The sequence below is a fragment of the Onychostruthus taczanowskii genome, unplaced genomic scaffold, assembly GCF_017590055.1.
Source record: "Onychostruthus taczanowskii isolate IOZ18803 unplaced genomic scaffold, ASM1759005v1 scaffold194, whole genome shotgun sequence".
Classification (NCBI taxonomy): domain Eukaryota; kingdom Metazoa; phylum Chordata; class Aves; order Passeriformes; family Passeridae; genus Onychostruthus; species Onychostruthus taczanowskii.
Genome location: NW_024499173.1, coordinates 215,856 through 228,860, shown reverse-complemented (window position 1 = coordinate 228,860; position 13,005 = coordinate 215,856). Strand labels below are relative to the sequence as shown.

Below are 13,005 nucleotides of genomic sequence, written 5' to 3'. Positions count from 1 at the left end.
CCGGACTGAGGTTTAAGAGCATTTAGGGGTGAACTTTATCTATTCCAGCATGGGAATGACACTATTGTGCTGTTCCGTGGGGCAGCGGAGGAGGCCGGGGGTCATTCACGGCCGTGTGGGGCGGCTCTGGGGCCTGAGGGCGCCGTGAGGGGCGGCCATGGCGGAGTGGGCGGGGCCTGCGGGGAAAGGCGGGAGCGCGCTGGCGCCGCCTCTTCCCGCCCCGCCCGAGCGGAAAGGGGCGGAGCTTGTGGCCTCGCGTTGACCAATCGCAACGCTCTGTCCTCACCCGGCCTTCGGCTGACGCGCAGCGCTCGGTTGCGATTGGCCGGAGGGCGCGTCAGTCAGGGCGCTCGGTGCCCTCAGGCGGAAGCGTCTCGCCCGGGAGCGGGTACGTGCGGCCGCGCCGCGCCGGGCCGGGCCGGGCGGCACCGGGACCGGGATGGGGACAGGGACAGGGATGGGGAGCGAGAGAGAGCGGGACCCGCGCCGGGAGGGACCCCCGGGCCGCTCCCCTGGGACACCGGCGCGGCCCGGTGTGTGACGGGTCGTCCGGCCCTGAGGACGCGCCGCGGGGTCTGCGGGGGAGGTTAAAGGAGGAACGCCTTGTTTTGTGTAAAGAGCAGCGCGCTCGGTCGGGCCGCAGGGCTCGGGGCTCCCCGTCACGCCCGGTCCCACGGCAGGCAGGGCTCGAGCCCGGCCTGCGGAGCATGGGGAAATGCAGCTGGGGTCATTCCCTGCCTCCCGCGCTCCTCAGGCTGGAACAGCGCTCCTCCAGAAGCCGTGGGGCTGAGCAGCGCATTGCTGAGAAGGGAAAAGGCATGGAATGGGTTGGGTTGGTTTGGAGGGACCGTAAACGCCGCCCAGTGCCAGCCCTGCCACGGCAGGGACACCTTCCCCTGTGCCAGGCTGCTCCTCAGTGCCCAGCCTGGCCTTGGGCACTGCCAGGGGTCCGGGGGCTTTGTAAGAAATGTAAATATAATTAATATCGCTTCTTCATTAGTTTGCCACGCAGCCTTGTTTTTGTGTCATTTAAAACTTCCTTTCTTTGCTCTTGTCTTTCTGTAATACTTAAAAATTGGCGGAGCTCAGTGCTGTGGGATAGGGAGAACTGAAAGTGAAACTGCTGGAAGTTACTGAAATAAGTGGGAAAATGGCAGTGGCTGTTACAGAAGAGTTCACATAAGCAAGCCCCTGATGTACTTTTCATCCTCTGTGCATGTGGGGAAATGTGTGTCCTGAAGGATGTTCTGATGAACTGCTTGTGGAAGGTGCATTTTCATCAAGGAAAACTTGAATATTCTTCATGCCTTTAAGTTTCTTCCCTTTCTCCTTCTGTCTTTTCCTCTCTTTGGAAGCAGGCAGTTCTGTTCTTTACTAACCCAAGGATATTCCACATTAAGGCGTTTTTCTTCCTGCAGACTTCTTGTGTTTCCTTGCAGCTGCTTTCAGTATTTTGTCCAGGTGAAATCAGCCCATCTGGGGAGAGAAAAGCTGATTTTCAGGTGCAAATGTTGAGCTGCCGTTGTGTTTGTCTGCCTAACAGAGCAGTGGGTTTGCTCTCAGTGCTGGCAGCTGCCAGGGGTGGTTTTTTCAGCTCCAGTTGTGCTCCAGAGTCTCCAGTTTGTTCCTGCAGATGGGTTTGTGTTTGCTGGACAGGGTGAGGAGTGCTCCTGCCTGCCCTTGGGAGAGGGGAGGAGGCTCATGCTGGGAAGGGCGTTGAAGGACAGGAATGCCAAGGGCTTTGCCTGTTTCCTGCCTGGGAGCTGTGTGGGTGGGAGAGTTCAAACCAGAGGGTGAGTCCTGCACCTGTATCCAGGTGGGAAATTCCAGCTGAAGGCATCTGCCTCCCCCAGGGCTGTGTGCAGGGAGGGCCCTGTCCCTGTGTCCCTGCTGATCCTCCTGGGGACAAACCTCAGCCTGGCTCTTGTGCTGCCCATGGAGCCTCAGCTTTGCTGTGGGGCTGGGATTAGAAATGCAGTTTATTGTGTTCTTCCTCTTTTTCTGAGGAATTATGGAGGATCACAGATCGTGGAATGTTTGGGTAATCCCTCTGCTCATCCTGGAGCCTCCTCTGGGCTCTCTGCAGCAGCTCCAGCTCCTCCTGTGCTGGGGCAGCTCTGCAGGTGGGCTCTCACCTGTGGGGCACAATCCCAACCCCAGTCCCAATCCCTTTCCCAGTTCTTGCTCCCCAGCCCAGGACACCTCTGCCTCTCTGACTGCCCTGTCCACTGTTGCCTCGTGGCCCTTTCATCCCACAGGGATGTTCTGCTGAGGTCCCTTGGGAGAATTTCTCCCCTCCCCTGTATCAGTGCATTCCTTTTCTCTGCCATTTTAAATCCAGGATGTTTTAGCTGGATTTCTTGAACACATTTTGGGGAGTTGCCCACCCCTTTTGTGCTGTCCCTGTGCCAGAGCAGCTGGGGCTGCCCCTGGATCCCTGGCAGTGCCCAAGGCCAGGCTGGACACTGGGGCTGGAGCAGCCTGGCACAGGGGAAGGTGTCCCTGCCATGGCAGGGTGGCACTGGCTGGGATTTGAGGTCCCTCCCAACCCAACCCAGTCCGTAATTCCCTGTTTCCCTGCAGCCATTCCCAGGCAAGGCCCCTCAGCTCCACAGTGGGGCAGCAGCAGGAGCTGTGAGAGTTCCAGTGTGGGTGGGTGAGGAGCTGGGAGGGGAAACAGGAATTGCTGCAGGACAGGGACAGCCACAGCTCTGAAGAGGAACAAAGAAAATGGAACCATTTAAGAGTGGAAAATGAGGAAGGGCTTCAGGGGCAGCTGTAATTCGGCTGAGGGGCTGGAGAATTGCTGAGGGAGCTGGGAAGGGGCTGGAGAATTGCTGAGGAGCTGGGAAGGGGCTGGGGAATTGCTGAGGGAGCGGGGAAGGGGCTGGAGAATTGCTGAGGAGCTGGGAAGGGGCTGGGGAATTGCTGAGGGAGCGGGGAAGGGGCTGGAGAATTGCTGAGGAGCTGGGAAGGGGCTGGGGAATTGCTGAGGGAGCGGGGAAGGGGCTGGAGAATTGCTGAGGAGCTGGGAAGGGGCTGGGGAATTGCTGAGGGAGCGGGGAAGGGGCTGGAGAATTGCTGAGGAGCTGGGAAGGGGCTGGGGAATTGCTGAGGGAGCGGGGAAGGGGCTGGAGAATTGCTGAGGAGCTGGGAAGGGGCTGGGGAATTGCTGAGGGAGCGGGGAAGGGGCTGGAGAATTGCTGAGGAGCTGGGAAGGGGCTGGGGAATTGCTGAGGGAGCGGGGAAGGGGCTGGAGAATTGCTGAGGAGCTGGGAAGGGGCTGGGGAATTGCTGAGGGAGCGGGGAAGGGGCTGGAGAATTGCTGAGGAGCTGGGAAGGGGCTGGGGAATTGCTGAGGGAGCGGGGAAGGGGCTGGAGAATTGCTGAGGAGCTGGGAAGGGGCTGGGGAATTGCTGAGGGAGCGGGGAAGGGGCTGGAGAATTGCTGAGGAGCTGGGAAGGGGCTGGGGAATTGCTGAGGGAGCGGGGAAGGGGCTGGAGAATTGCTGAGGAGCTGGGAAGGGGCTGAGCCTGGAGCAAAGGAGGCTCAGGGGCCCTTGTGGCTCTGCACAAGTCCCTGCCAGGAGGGGACAGCCGGGGGGGTCGGGCTCTGCTCCAGGGAACAGGGACAGGAGCAGAGGGAACGGCCTCAGGCTGGGCCAGGGCAGGCTCAGCTGGGCCAGCAGCAGGAATTTGCCCATGGAAAGGGGGCTCAGGCCTTGGCAGGGGCTGCCCAGGGAGCTTTGCAGTGCCTGTCTCAGGGAGTGTTCAGGAGCAGTGTGGATGTGGCCCTTGGGGACACTCTTCAGGGGTGGTGCTGGCTGGGACTGGATGATCTCAAAGGGTTTTTCCCACCCTGATGCTCCTGGAATTCTGTAGCAGCACAGCAGTTCCCTGTGAAAGCTGTGGGATGAGCAGGGATCTGGCCACTGCCAGGGAAAGGTGAGAGGAGAATTCCTGAGGAGAATAAGCAGATGGCTGAGCCCAGATGCTGCACAAATTAAAATAACTTTGGAATTTGAAATGGCTTCACAAGTGTGGGTGTCTGGAGGACAAACTTTTGGATCGTGTTCCAGGAGGTGACCTGTGTTTGTAGCACAGACAAACTGTTTATGGATTGGTTTTTATTCCACTTCTTCTCACTGCTGTTATTAACCTGAAAATGCTCTCCAGCAGTCTGTGCTGTCACACAGTTGTGAAGGACATTTTTGTTAGTCTTTACCAAATGGCTGGAAATGAATTATGTCAGGTTGGGAGATGCAGAAGTTTGACAGTACTAAACCAGATTAGAATGGTGCTAAGAGCAGTTGTGAGTCAGTTAATTAACTTTACTTTCCTCTTCCCATATTTAAGGTTCCCTGTGACCTTTTCTCTGTGCAGCAAGACCTTCTTTGCCCTCAGAATCGGTTTGATTTGCTGAGTTGGGCTCTTTTCTCTGTGTTAAAAAGGCACTAAATCATATTATCTGTTAGATTGGAGACTGGAAATGTTTGTTAGAGTTTACTTGAGAGTCCTTGACATGGCTTAAGGACCAAGTTCTGCTGTAAGCTTTGGGGCTGTGTGGTGATTTTCTTTTGTAGTTCTGTGTAAGGCAGGTTGTTTTGTGAATACAGCTCAATCCAGCATCTCCAGAGTTTATCATGGAATGCTTTGGGTTGGGATGGCCTGAAAACAATCCTGTTCCCTCTCCTGCCATGGGTGGGGCAAATTCCACTGGAAGGTTCTGTATAAAAACCTGAATTCTGTAAAAAACCCCAGACTGTAACTCAGAGAGTTGTCCAACATCTCGAGATGTTCCTGATTGATACTGATGCCTTGAGAGGCTCCCTGGACAGAGTTCAAGGATAAAGCAGGGATTTATTAAAAGGCCTTTAAAGGATCCACCTTGGGCAGCACAAGAGCCTGGCTGTTGTCACCATCACATTTTCTGGAAAATCTCTTTGCCCAGGATTCTTCTCCCAGGAAGCTGAGAAACCTCAGCGAAAAATGAAAACAATATTATCTGCTTTGCTTCTCCTGTGTTTTGCTACTTTGGAATGTAGTTTGGACGTTGTTTACCAACAAGTCCATGTTTCATTGGCTGCATATAAATTGTTTTTACTTATTGGCCAAGTACAGCCAGCTGTGTTGAGGCTCTGGAGAGAGTCACAGGTTTTTCACTAGTATCCTTTCTCTGTTCTTTAGCATTCTTTATATATAGCATATATAAAGCATATAGTATATGCTTTATAGTATAGCATTCTTTAATATAATATCATAAAATAATAAATTAGCCTTCTAAGACCATGTAGTCAGATTCATCATTTTCCTTTCTTCATCAGGGGACCCCAAAAACTACCACAGGCTGTGGCTCCACCCATGATGGACAATGGGTCAGGAGTTCTCTCACTTTTATAAGTTCTGGTCCATTTCCATACTGAGGTTAATTACAATTACAGCTCCAGGCTGTGCAGTCCCATCCTCACAATTTCCTCTCCTCAACGTGCTGGTTTTACACTTTTTGGGGCTGAAGCTGCAGCAGTGTCCGTGGTTCTGGGCTGGAAAAGGATTGTGTGACTGAGCTGTGAGGAAAACGATTGTTCTGTGTGGCTGAGCTGTGAGGAGAGCTGCTGACACTTCATATGAAGTTCAGAGTCACACACTAAGGCAGCACAGAATCTGGGAAACACGAAAGCTCAGACTGAAGGCACCAACACTGAGCTCACCCTTGGCTGTGTTTCAGGCACTCAGGAGCAGCTGTTGATGGAAGAGTCCGGGAGAGAGAGCTGGGACAGCGGGACAGCGTGAGCCGTGCCCGGGGCACCGTGGGCCATTCCCAGGACACCGTGGGCCATTCCCAGGACACTGTGGGCTCTGCCCAGGGCGCTGTGAGCTGTGGCCATGGCAGGATTCCTGGACAATTTCCGCTGGCCGGAGTGCGAGTGCATCGACTGGAGCGAGCGCCGCAACGCCGTCGCCTCCATCGTGGCCGGGGTGCTGGTGAGCCACAAACTGTCACACTGGTGCCTCAGGTTGTGCCAGTTGACCCTCTTAACTTGCCCAAACCCAGCCTGTTCCTTCCAGGGGTCACTGTGGGGTTGTCAGCAGCGTTGTCACAAGTCCTGTGAGGTTGCTGATCATGAGCCGTTTCCGCTCTCTCTCCTTGAAAGGAAATTCCTCGTGGATTTCCTGCAGAATTGGATCTGTTAGAGCTGCTCTGTTCTGCACCATCTCCATCTCATGTGTGTTTTGAGTCTGGATTCTTGTTCTCATGGGGAGCAAGGAACAGGGAATTTCACAGAAATTGCACAGGGAATTTCGTAGAATCCCAGAATGGTTTGAGTTGGGAGGGACCTGAAAGCCCATCCCTGGGCAGGGACACCTTCCACTGGCCCAGGCTGCTCCCAGCCCCAGTGTCCAACCTGGCCTTGGGCACTGCCAGGCATCCAGGGACAGCCACAGCTGTTCTGGGCATAAATTTCTCCATACCCCACTCCTTAATGTGAACAGAAAGTGTGGCTGATTCCCAAACACTCCCCTAAAAACAGCAGCGTTGGGATTTGTGCAGGCGTTGCCCATCGAACACGTTTACATCACTGTCCAGAAGAACTGGTGCTTGTTAGAAGCCAGTTGAGGCAGTGCTCTCCAGACCCCTGGCCTGGTTCCCCTGGCTCCTGTGCCCCCCCAGGCTCACCCCCTGTGTCTGTGCCCAGTTTTTCACAGGCTGGTGGATCATGATCGACGCTGCCGTGGTCTATCCCAAGCCGGAGCAGCTGAACCACGCCTTCCACACCTGCGGGGTCTTCTCCACACTGGCCTTCTTCATGTGAGTGTGGGCACAGGGACTCATCACACAACCACCAGCACCCACACAGGCTGTACTGACAGGGTGCCCAGCATGGATAAATCCAAGAATCAGGGAATGCTTTGGGCTGGGAGGGACCTTAAATCCCAGCCAGTGCCACCCATGCCATGGCAGGGACACCTTCCCCTGTGCCAGGCTGCTCCAGCCCCAGTGTCCAGCCTGGCCTTGGGCACTGCCAGGGATGGCCCAGGACACCGTGGGCCATTCCCAGGACACTGTGGGCCATTCCCAGGACACTGTGGGCTGTGCCCAGGGCGCTGTGAGCTGTGGCCATGGCAGGATTCCTGGACAATTTCCGCTGGCCGGAGTGCGAGTGCATCGACTGGAGCGAGCGCCGCAACGCCGTCGCCTCCATCGTGGCCGGGGTGCTGGTGAGCCACAAACTGTCACACTGGTGCCTCAGGTTGTGCCAGTTGACCCTCTTAACTTGCCCAAACCCAGCCTGTTCCTTCCAGGGGTCACTGTGGGGTTGTCAGCAGCGTTGTCACAAGTCCTGTGAGGTTGCTGATCATGAGCCGTTTCCGCTCTCTCTCCTTGAAAGGAAATTCCTCGTGGATTTCCTGCAGAATTGGATCTGTTAGAGCTGCTCTGTTCTGCACCATCTCCATCTCATGTGTGTTTTGAGTCTGGATTCTTGTTCTCATGGGGAGCAAGGAACAGGGAATTTCACAGAAATTGCACAGGGAATTTCGTAGAATCCCAGAATGGTTTGAGTTGGGAGGGACCTGAAAGCCCATCCGTGGGCAGGGACACCTTCCACTGGCCCAGGCTGCTCCCAGCCCCAGTGTCCAACCTGGCCTTGGGCACTGCCAGGCATCCAGGGACAGCCACAGCTGTTCTGGGCATAAATTTCTCCATACCCCACTCCTTAATGTGAACAGAAAGTGTGGCTGATTCCCAAACACTCCCCTAAAAACAGCAGCGTTGGGATTTGTGCAGGCGTTGCCCATCGAACATGTTTACATCACTGTCCAGAAGAACTGGTGCTTGTTAGAAGCCAGTTGAGGCAGTGCTCTCCAGACCCCTGGCCTGGTTCCCCTGGCTCCTGTGCCCCCCCAGGCTCACCCCCTGTGTCTGTGCCCAGTTTTTCACAGGCTGGTGGATCATGATCGACGCTGCCGTGGTCTATCCCAAGCCGGAGCAGCTGAACCACGCCTTCCACACCTGCGGGGTCTTCTCCACACTGGCCTTCTTCATGTGAGTGTGGGCACAGGGACTCATCACACAACCACCAGCACCCACACAGGCTGTACTGACAGGGTGCCCAGCATGGATAAATCCAAGAATCAGGGAATGCTTTGGGCTGGGAGGGACCTTAAATCCCAGCCAGTGCCACCCATGCCATGGCAGGGACACCTTCCCCTGTGCCAGGCTGCTCCAGCCCCAGTGTCCAGCCTGGCCTTGGGCACTGCCAGGGATGGAGAATGCAATACTTACCTCAAAATGAAACAATTGACTGCATTTCCCTCTGTTTTTGCATTTTTTACAGCTGTTCCTTGCCCAAAACTTCCTCAAATGGGAGGGGTAACAGTAGCCTGGCTTTTGTTGTGGAGATGTAAATAAAAGTAACAACTTTTATTGAATCATTCAGTATTGGCAAGAAAAAGGGATGACTTGGGATTTGTGACTACACAGAATGCCAGGGAATTTTCCCAGAATTTGTCACATCTTAAAAAAAAAAAAAGCTGGGGTTTTACTTAGGACTCTAAATTAATTTTCTGTGATCTGAAGTGTATCTCCTTTTTTCATCCCCAGGATAAATGCTGTATCAAATGCACAGGTGAGAGGAGACAGCTACAGTGATGGATGCTTAGGAAGAACAGGTAAATTAACTCTACAAATCCTGCTCAGGTGAAGGACTGCACGTTTACCTGCTGGGGTTTTTTCCAAGTGGTGGTGAAAAAAATAATCAGGAGATAAGGAGTAGGAGAGAACTTGTGTGAATTAGTTTCTTTACAGAATTAACCCTTGGAGATAAGTGCTGGCTTTGTTAAAAAGGGAACTTGGTGAAATTCAGCTTCTGGATGTCTTGGCTTCCTAAACTTTCCCTGCAAATTCTGGAGAGCTGCTGGGAGAAATCAGTTCCTGCCTGGGGGTGGCTGGGGCAGCCATTCCCTAGGGATGTGTCACAAACATTTCCATTTCCCCTGTGGCACTGCTGTGGGTGTCCCTGGACCTGCTGTCCCCTCTGCTTCCATTCATAATTCCCATTCCATTTCCCTTGTGGATCCCAGCAGCCTTTTCCATGGGATTTGTAAATTTGGAGGGATTTGCTGCCATTTGGAGTGGCCTGTGGAGCTTTTTTTGTGTCTCATTCAAGTTCCAGCTCCAGAGAACCTTAGCACAGGAATATCTTTCCTTCCCAATGACTGAGCAGGTGGATTTTGTCCTTGATCCTTGGGGTTAACCCTTTCCATTTGTGCCTTTAGTGAGCTCCTGTGTTCCATCCTGCCAGAGGAGCAGCTGGGTTGCCTTTCCCTGTGGATAAAAATCCACATTTCACTCTCCCTGCAGGGGCTCGGATCTGGCTCTTCATCGGCTTCATGTTGATGTTTGGCTCCCTCATTGCTTCCATGTGGATTCTCTTTGGAGCTTATGTTACACAGAGTAAGTCTGGCTGTTTGCTCCTCTAGGAAAGTGCTTTTCTTGCCAGCTTTGCCAGGAAATCCACAGGGATGGAAGCCTGTGGTCTCTGGAAAATCTGAGCCACAGCATCCAGATTTTAGTCTGAGATTGACACTGGAATATCCTGTTAAACCCAGCTCCCAGTAGCTGGAATATCCTGTTAAACCCAGCTCCCAGTAACTGGACTATCCTGTTAAACCCAGCTCCCAGTAGCTGGACTATCCTGTTAAACCTAGCTCCCAGTAGCTGGAATATCCTGTTAAACCCAGCTCCCAGTATAGCTGGAATATCCTGTTAAACCCAGCTCCCAGTAGCTGGAATATCCTGTTAAACCCAGCTCCCAGTTACTGGAATATCCTGTTAAACCCAGCTCCCAGTAGCTGGAATATCCTGTTAAACCCAGCTCCCAGTAGCTGGAATATCCTGTTAAACCCAGCTCCCAGTATAGCTGGAATATCCTGTTAAACCCAGCTCCCAGTATAGCTGGAATATCCTGTTAAACCCAGCTCCCAGTAGCTGGAATATCCTGTTAAACCCAGCTCCCAGTAGCTGGAATATCCTGTTAAACCCAGCTCCCAGTAGCTGGAATATCCTGTTAAACCCAGCTCCCAGTAGCTGGAATATCCTGTTAAACCCAGCTCCCAGTAGCTGGAATATCCTGTTAAACCCAGCTCCCAGTAGCTGGACTATCCTTTTAAACCCAGCTCCCAGTAACTGGAATATCCTGTTAAACCCAGCTCCCAGTAGCTGGACTATCCTTTTAAACCCAGCTCCCAGTAACTGGAATATCCTGTTAAACCCAGCTCCCAGTATAGCTGGAATATCCTGTTAAACCCAGCTCCCAGTATAGCTGGAATATCCTGTTAAACCCAGCTCCCAGTAGCTGGAATATCCTGTTAAACCCAGCTCCCAGTAGCTGGAATATCCTGTTAAACCCAGCTCCCAGTAGCTGGACTATCCTTTTAAACCCAGCTCCCAGTAACTGGAATATCCTGTTAAACCCAGCTCCCAGTAGCTGGACTATCCTTTTAAACCCAGCTCCCAGTAACTGGAATATCCTGTTAAACCCAGCTCCCAGTAGCTGGACTATCCTTTTAAACCCAGCTCCCAGTAACTGGAATATCCTGTTAAACCCAGCTCCCAGTGACTGGAATATCCTGTGTAACCCAGCTCCCAGTGACTGGAATATCCTGTTAAACCCAGCTCCCAGTTACTGGAATATCCTCTTAAACCCAGCTCCCAGTAGCTGGACTATCCTGTTAAATCCTCGTGCCAGGACTAAAGCACTGAGTGTTTCCTCTGTTCCTCCTCTGCAGACACTAATGTGTACCCTGGATTAGCAGTGTTTTTCCAGAATGCATTAATATTTTTCAGGTAAGTTACCTGGGGAAATGCCCCCCTTTCCAAAGGGACTTTCCTGCTTCCATACATTGATCCTGCTGGAAAAGCAGCTCTGTTTTCTACTCCCTTTGCTGCAGAGCTGAGAAGCAAGGTGTGATTTGCCCCTGGCCAGGCTCTTTGCTCCCTGCCACTGCTGTTGTTCCAGCTGTGTCTGCTCCCCTGGATGTGCAGCTCTGGAATGTGTGTGGCCAGGGATGCACAGAGTTTCCTGGATTGCCAGTGTCTTTGGAAAATGGCAATCACTCACCTCTGTCCTACAATCCCTTGGCTCCCCTCCCAGCAGAGCCAGCTGGGGATTCCATTCCCCTTTTCCAGGCTGTTTCACACCAATGGCTCAGGTCCCTGGTACTTGATATTCCCTGTATTTCCTTTCACTGGCTGAGCTCACAGTTATAAACAGTGAGAATCCCTTTTTGGTGTGTTTTGTAACAGCACACTGGATTTATTTCAAATAATATTATTAAATCTATCATGTAACAGTTGAAAATCAATTTGGAGTCTCTAATAACTCCTTGTAGCTGTGGAATGCATTTTGCAATCCACAGATTTTATTAAATGGCACTGAAAGTGTTAAACAGTGTCAGTTCCAAGATGAGTCACTGAAAGTCTCATCTCACCTCCTTTCTTCTTTCAATTCCTGGCTGATCCTTTTCCTTCCAGCCCCACGGTGACCTGGGTGGATGGGCTCTGGGAAATGAGGGATGTTCCTGCAGGAAACAGCAGCTCCTAAATCCCCTCTGGGATTGAGAAGGGAAGCTGCTGAAGGCAGATTTTGTGCCTGAAGTTTTTAGTCTTATTTAGAATCCTAGGTTTGGTTTGGAAGGGAGCTTAAATCCCATCCAGTCCCACCTGGGCAGGGACACCTTCCCCCATCCCAGGTGGCTCCAAACCTGTCCAGGCTGGCCTGGGACACTGCCAGGCATGGGGCAGCCACAACGTGGCAATTTGGAAATCAAACTGTAACATGGATCTGATTCTCTACCACAGGCTTAATGTTCTTTCTGATTTGTTCATGAAAATGGAATAGTTTAGGTTTTATCCCAGCACATCCTGTCAGGCTGAGTTGGTCCCAGGCAGCAGAGTGAGACTTGCTGCTCTGGACTCCTTGGATTTCATAAATCCCAGGCATTTCCTTCAGAAGGGCTGTGAAAATGGGTGTTCTTCTGTTTGGGCTTCAGCTGGCTCCCACAATTCCAGCCATGCACAGGAAACCAAATATAAACACCAAACCCAAATCCTGATCTGACTAAAAAGTTCAGAGCTGTTGATTTGCACAGGGTGAGATTTAAGGATACTGCTAAAATCACCCCGTGCGTGGTCTGATTTCTATTTCTTCTCTTTTTTCCCCCCTCAGCACCCTGATCTACAAGTTTGGGAGAACAGAAGAGCTGTGGGGCTGAGCTCCCTGCTGGCTTGGTCCACAGCTGCCTCGTGGTTCTTGTCTGTAGATAATTCACAGTCCTTTGTCCTTGGTTTGCTTCCCAACCTGGCGGAACTGAGGCAATTCCAGGCTCTGTCCGAAGCTCCTCCCGTGCCAGGACACACTTGGGAATGTGTGCATAGGACAGGATCTGTCATTTCAAAGGGAAGGGCAGCTGCCAGGCTTTCCTGCTCCAGCTCCAGGCTTTCTCCTGCAGATCCCTGCCCTCCCAGCAGCTTCCTCCTGCACAGCTCCACCCGTGTCCTTGAGCAGTTAGTGAGCAACCAGGACAGAGCCCATCCCAGAGCACGGGCCCTGCTGGGAAAAGAGCTGATTTTAAACATTTTATATTATTGTTCAGGTAAAAATAAAGTAGATTTTTTTTTCTTTTCTTCTTTTGGTAAAAGGTTATGGGTTTTTAAGCAAGTCCCTACACTCAGCAGGTTGTGCATGGCAAAGCAAAGTATTCCTGACTTGTGATGGCTCTGGCACAAAGGACATTTGCTGGCACCACAGTCCTTGGAATTAATTTCATGCTGCTCAGTGTAAGAGATACCAGTTGGTATTTAATGTATTTCCTGATATTAGAATAAAAAAAACTCCAACAAACTGATGCCAGTTGTACTTGATAAAGAGAATACATGAGTCAGAGCAATGTCTTGCTACTCATGCAAGTGTCACTGTCTCCAGGGGAAGTTGTTTGCTGACAAATG

The 13,005-nt window shown here is 52.2% G+C and overlaps 1 protein-coding gene across 3 annotated transcripts; it reads left to right on the top strand.

The window, feature by feature from the left end:
- The first annotated feature begins 325 nt into the window (after positions 1 to 325).
- On the top strand, positions 326 to 12,901 carry TMEM50B (transmembrane protein 50B). 3 transcript variants are annotated; one of them, XR_005952477.1, is made up of 9 exons: positions 326 to 388; positions 5,725 to 5,842; positions 7,037 to 7,217; positions 7,931 to 8,043; positions 8,602 to 8,669; positions 9,361 to 9,453; positions 10,788 to 10,845; positions 12,227 to 12,653; positions 12,736 to 12,901. XR_005952477.1 is itself a non-coding variant. In XM_041402163.1 (8 exons), the coding sequence occupies exons 3-8, from the start codon at positions 7,119 to 7,121 to the stop codon at positions 12,270 to 12,272; spliced, it is 477 nt and encodes a 158-aa protein (XP_041258097.1). In that variant the 5' UTR covers positions 326 to 388; positions 5,725 to 5,842; positions 7,037 to 7,118; the 3' UTR covers positions 12,273 to 12,901. The 3 variants fall into 3 exon arrangements, 2 of the variants coding, with proteins under 2 accessions (XP_041258097.1, XP_041258098.1); XM_041402163.1 differs by having other exon boundaries at positions 12,227 to 12,901; XM_041402164.1 differs by lacking the exons at positions 7,037 to 7,217; positions 7,931 to 8,043 and adding an exon at positions 6,695 to 6,807 and having other exon boundaries at positions 5,725 to 5,981; positions 12,227 to 12,901.
- Positions 12,902 to 13,005: the final 104 nt, after the last annotated feature.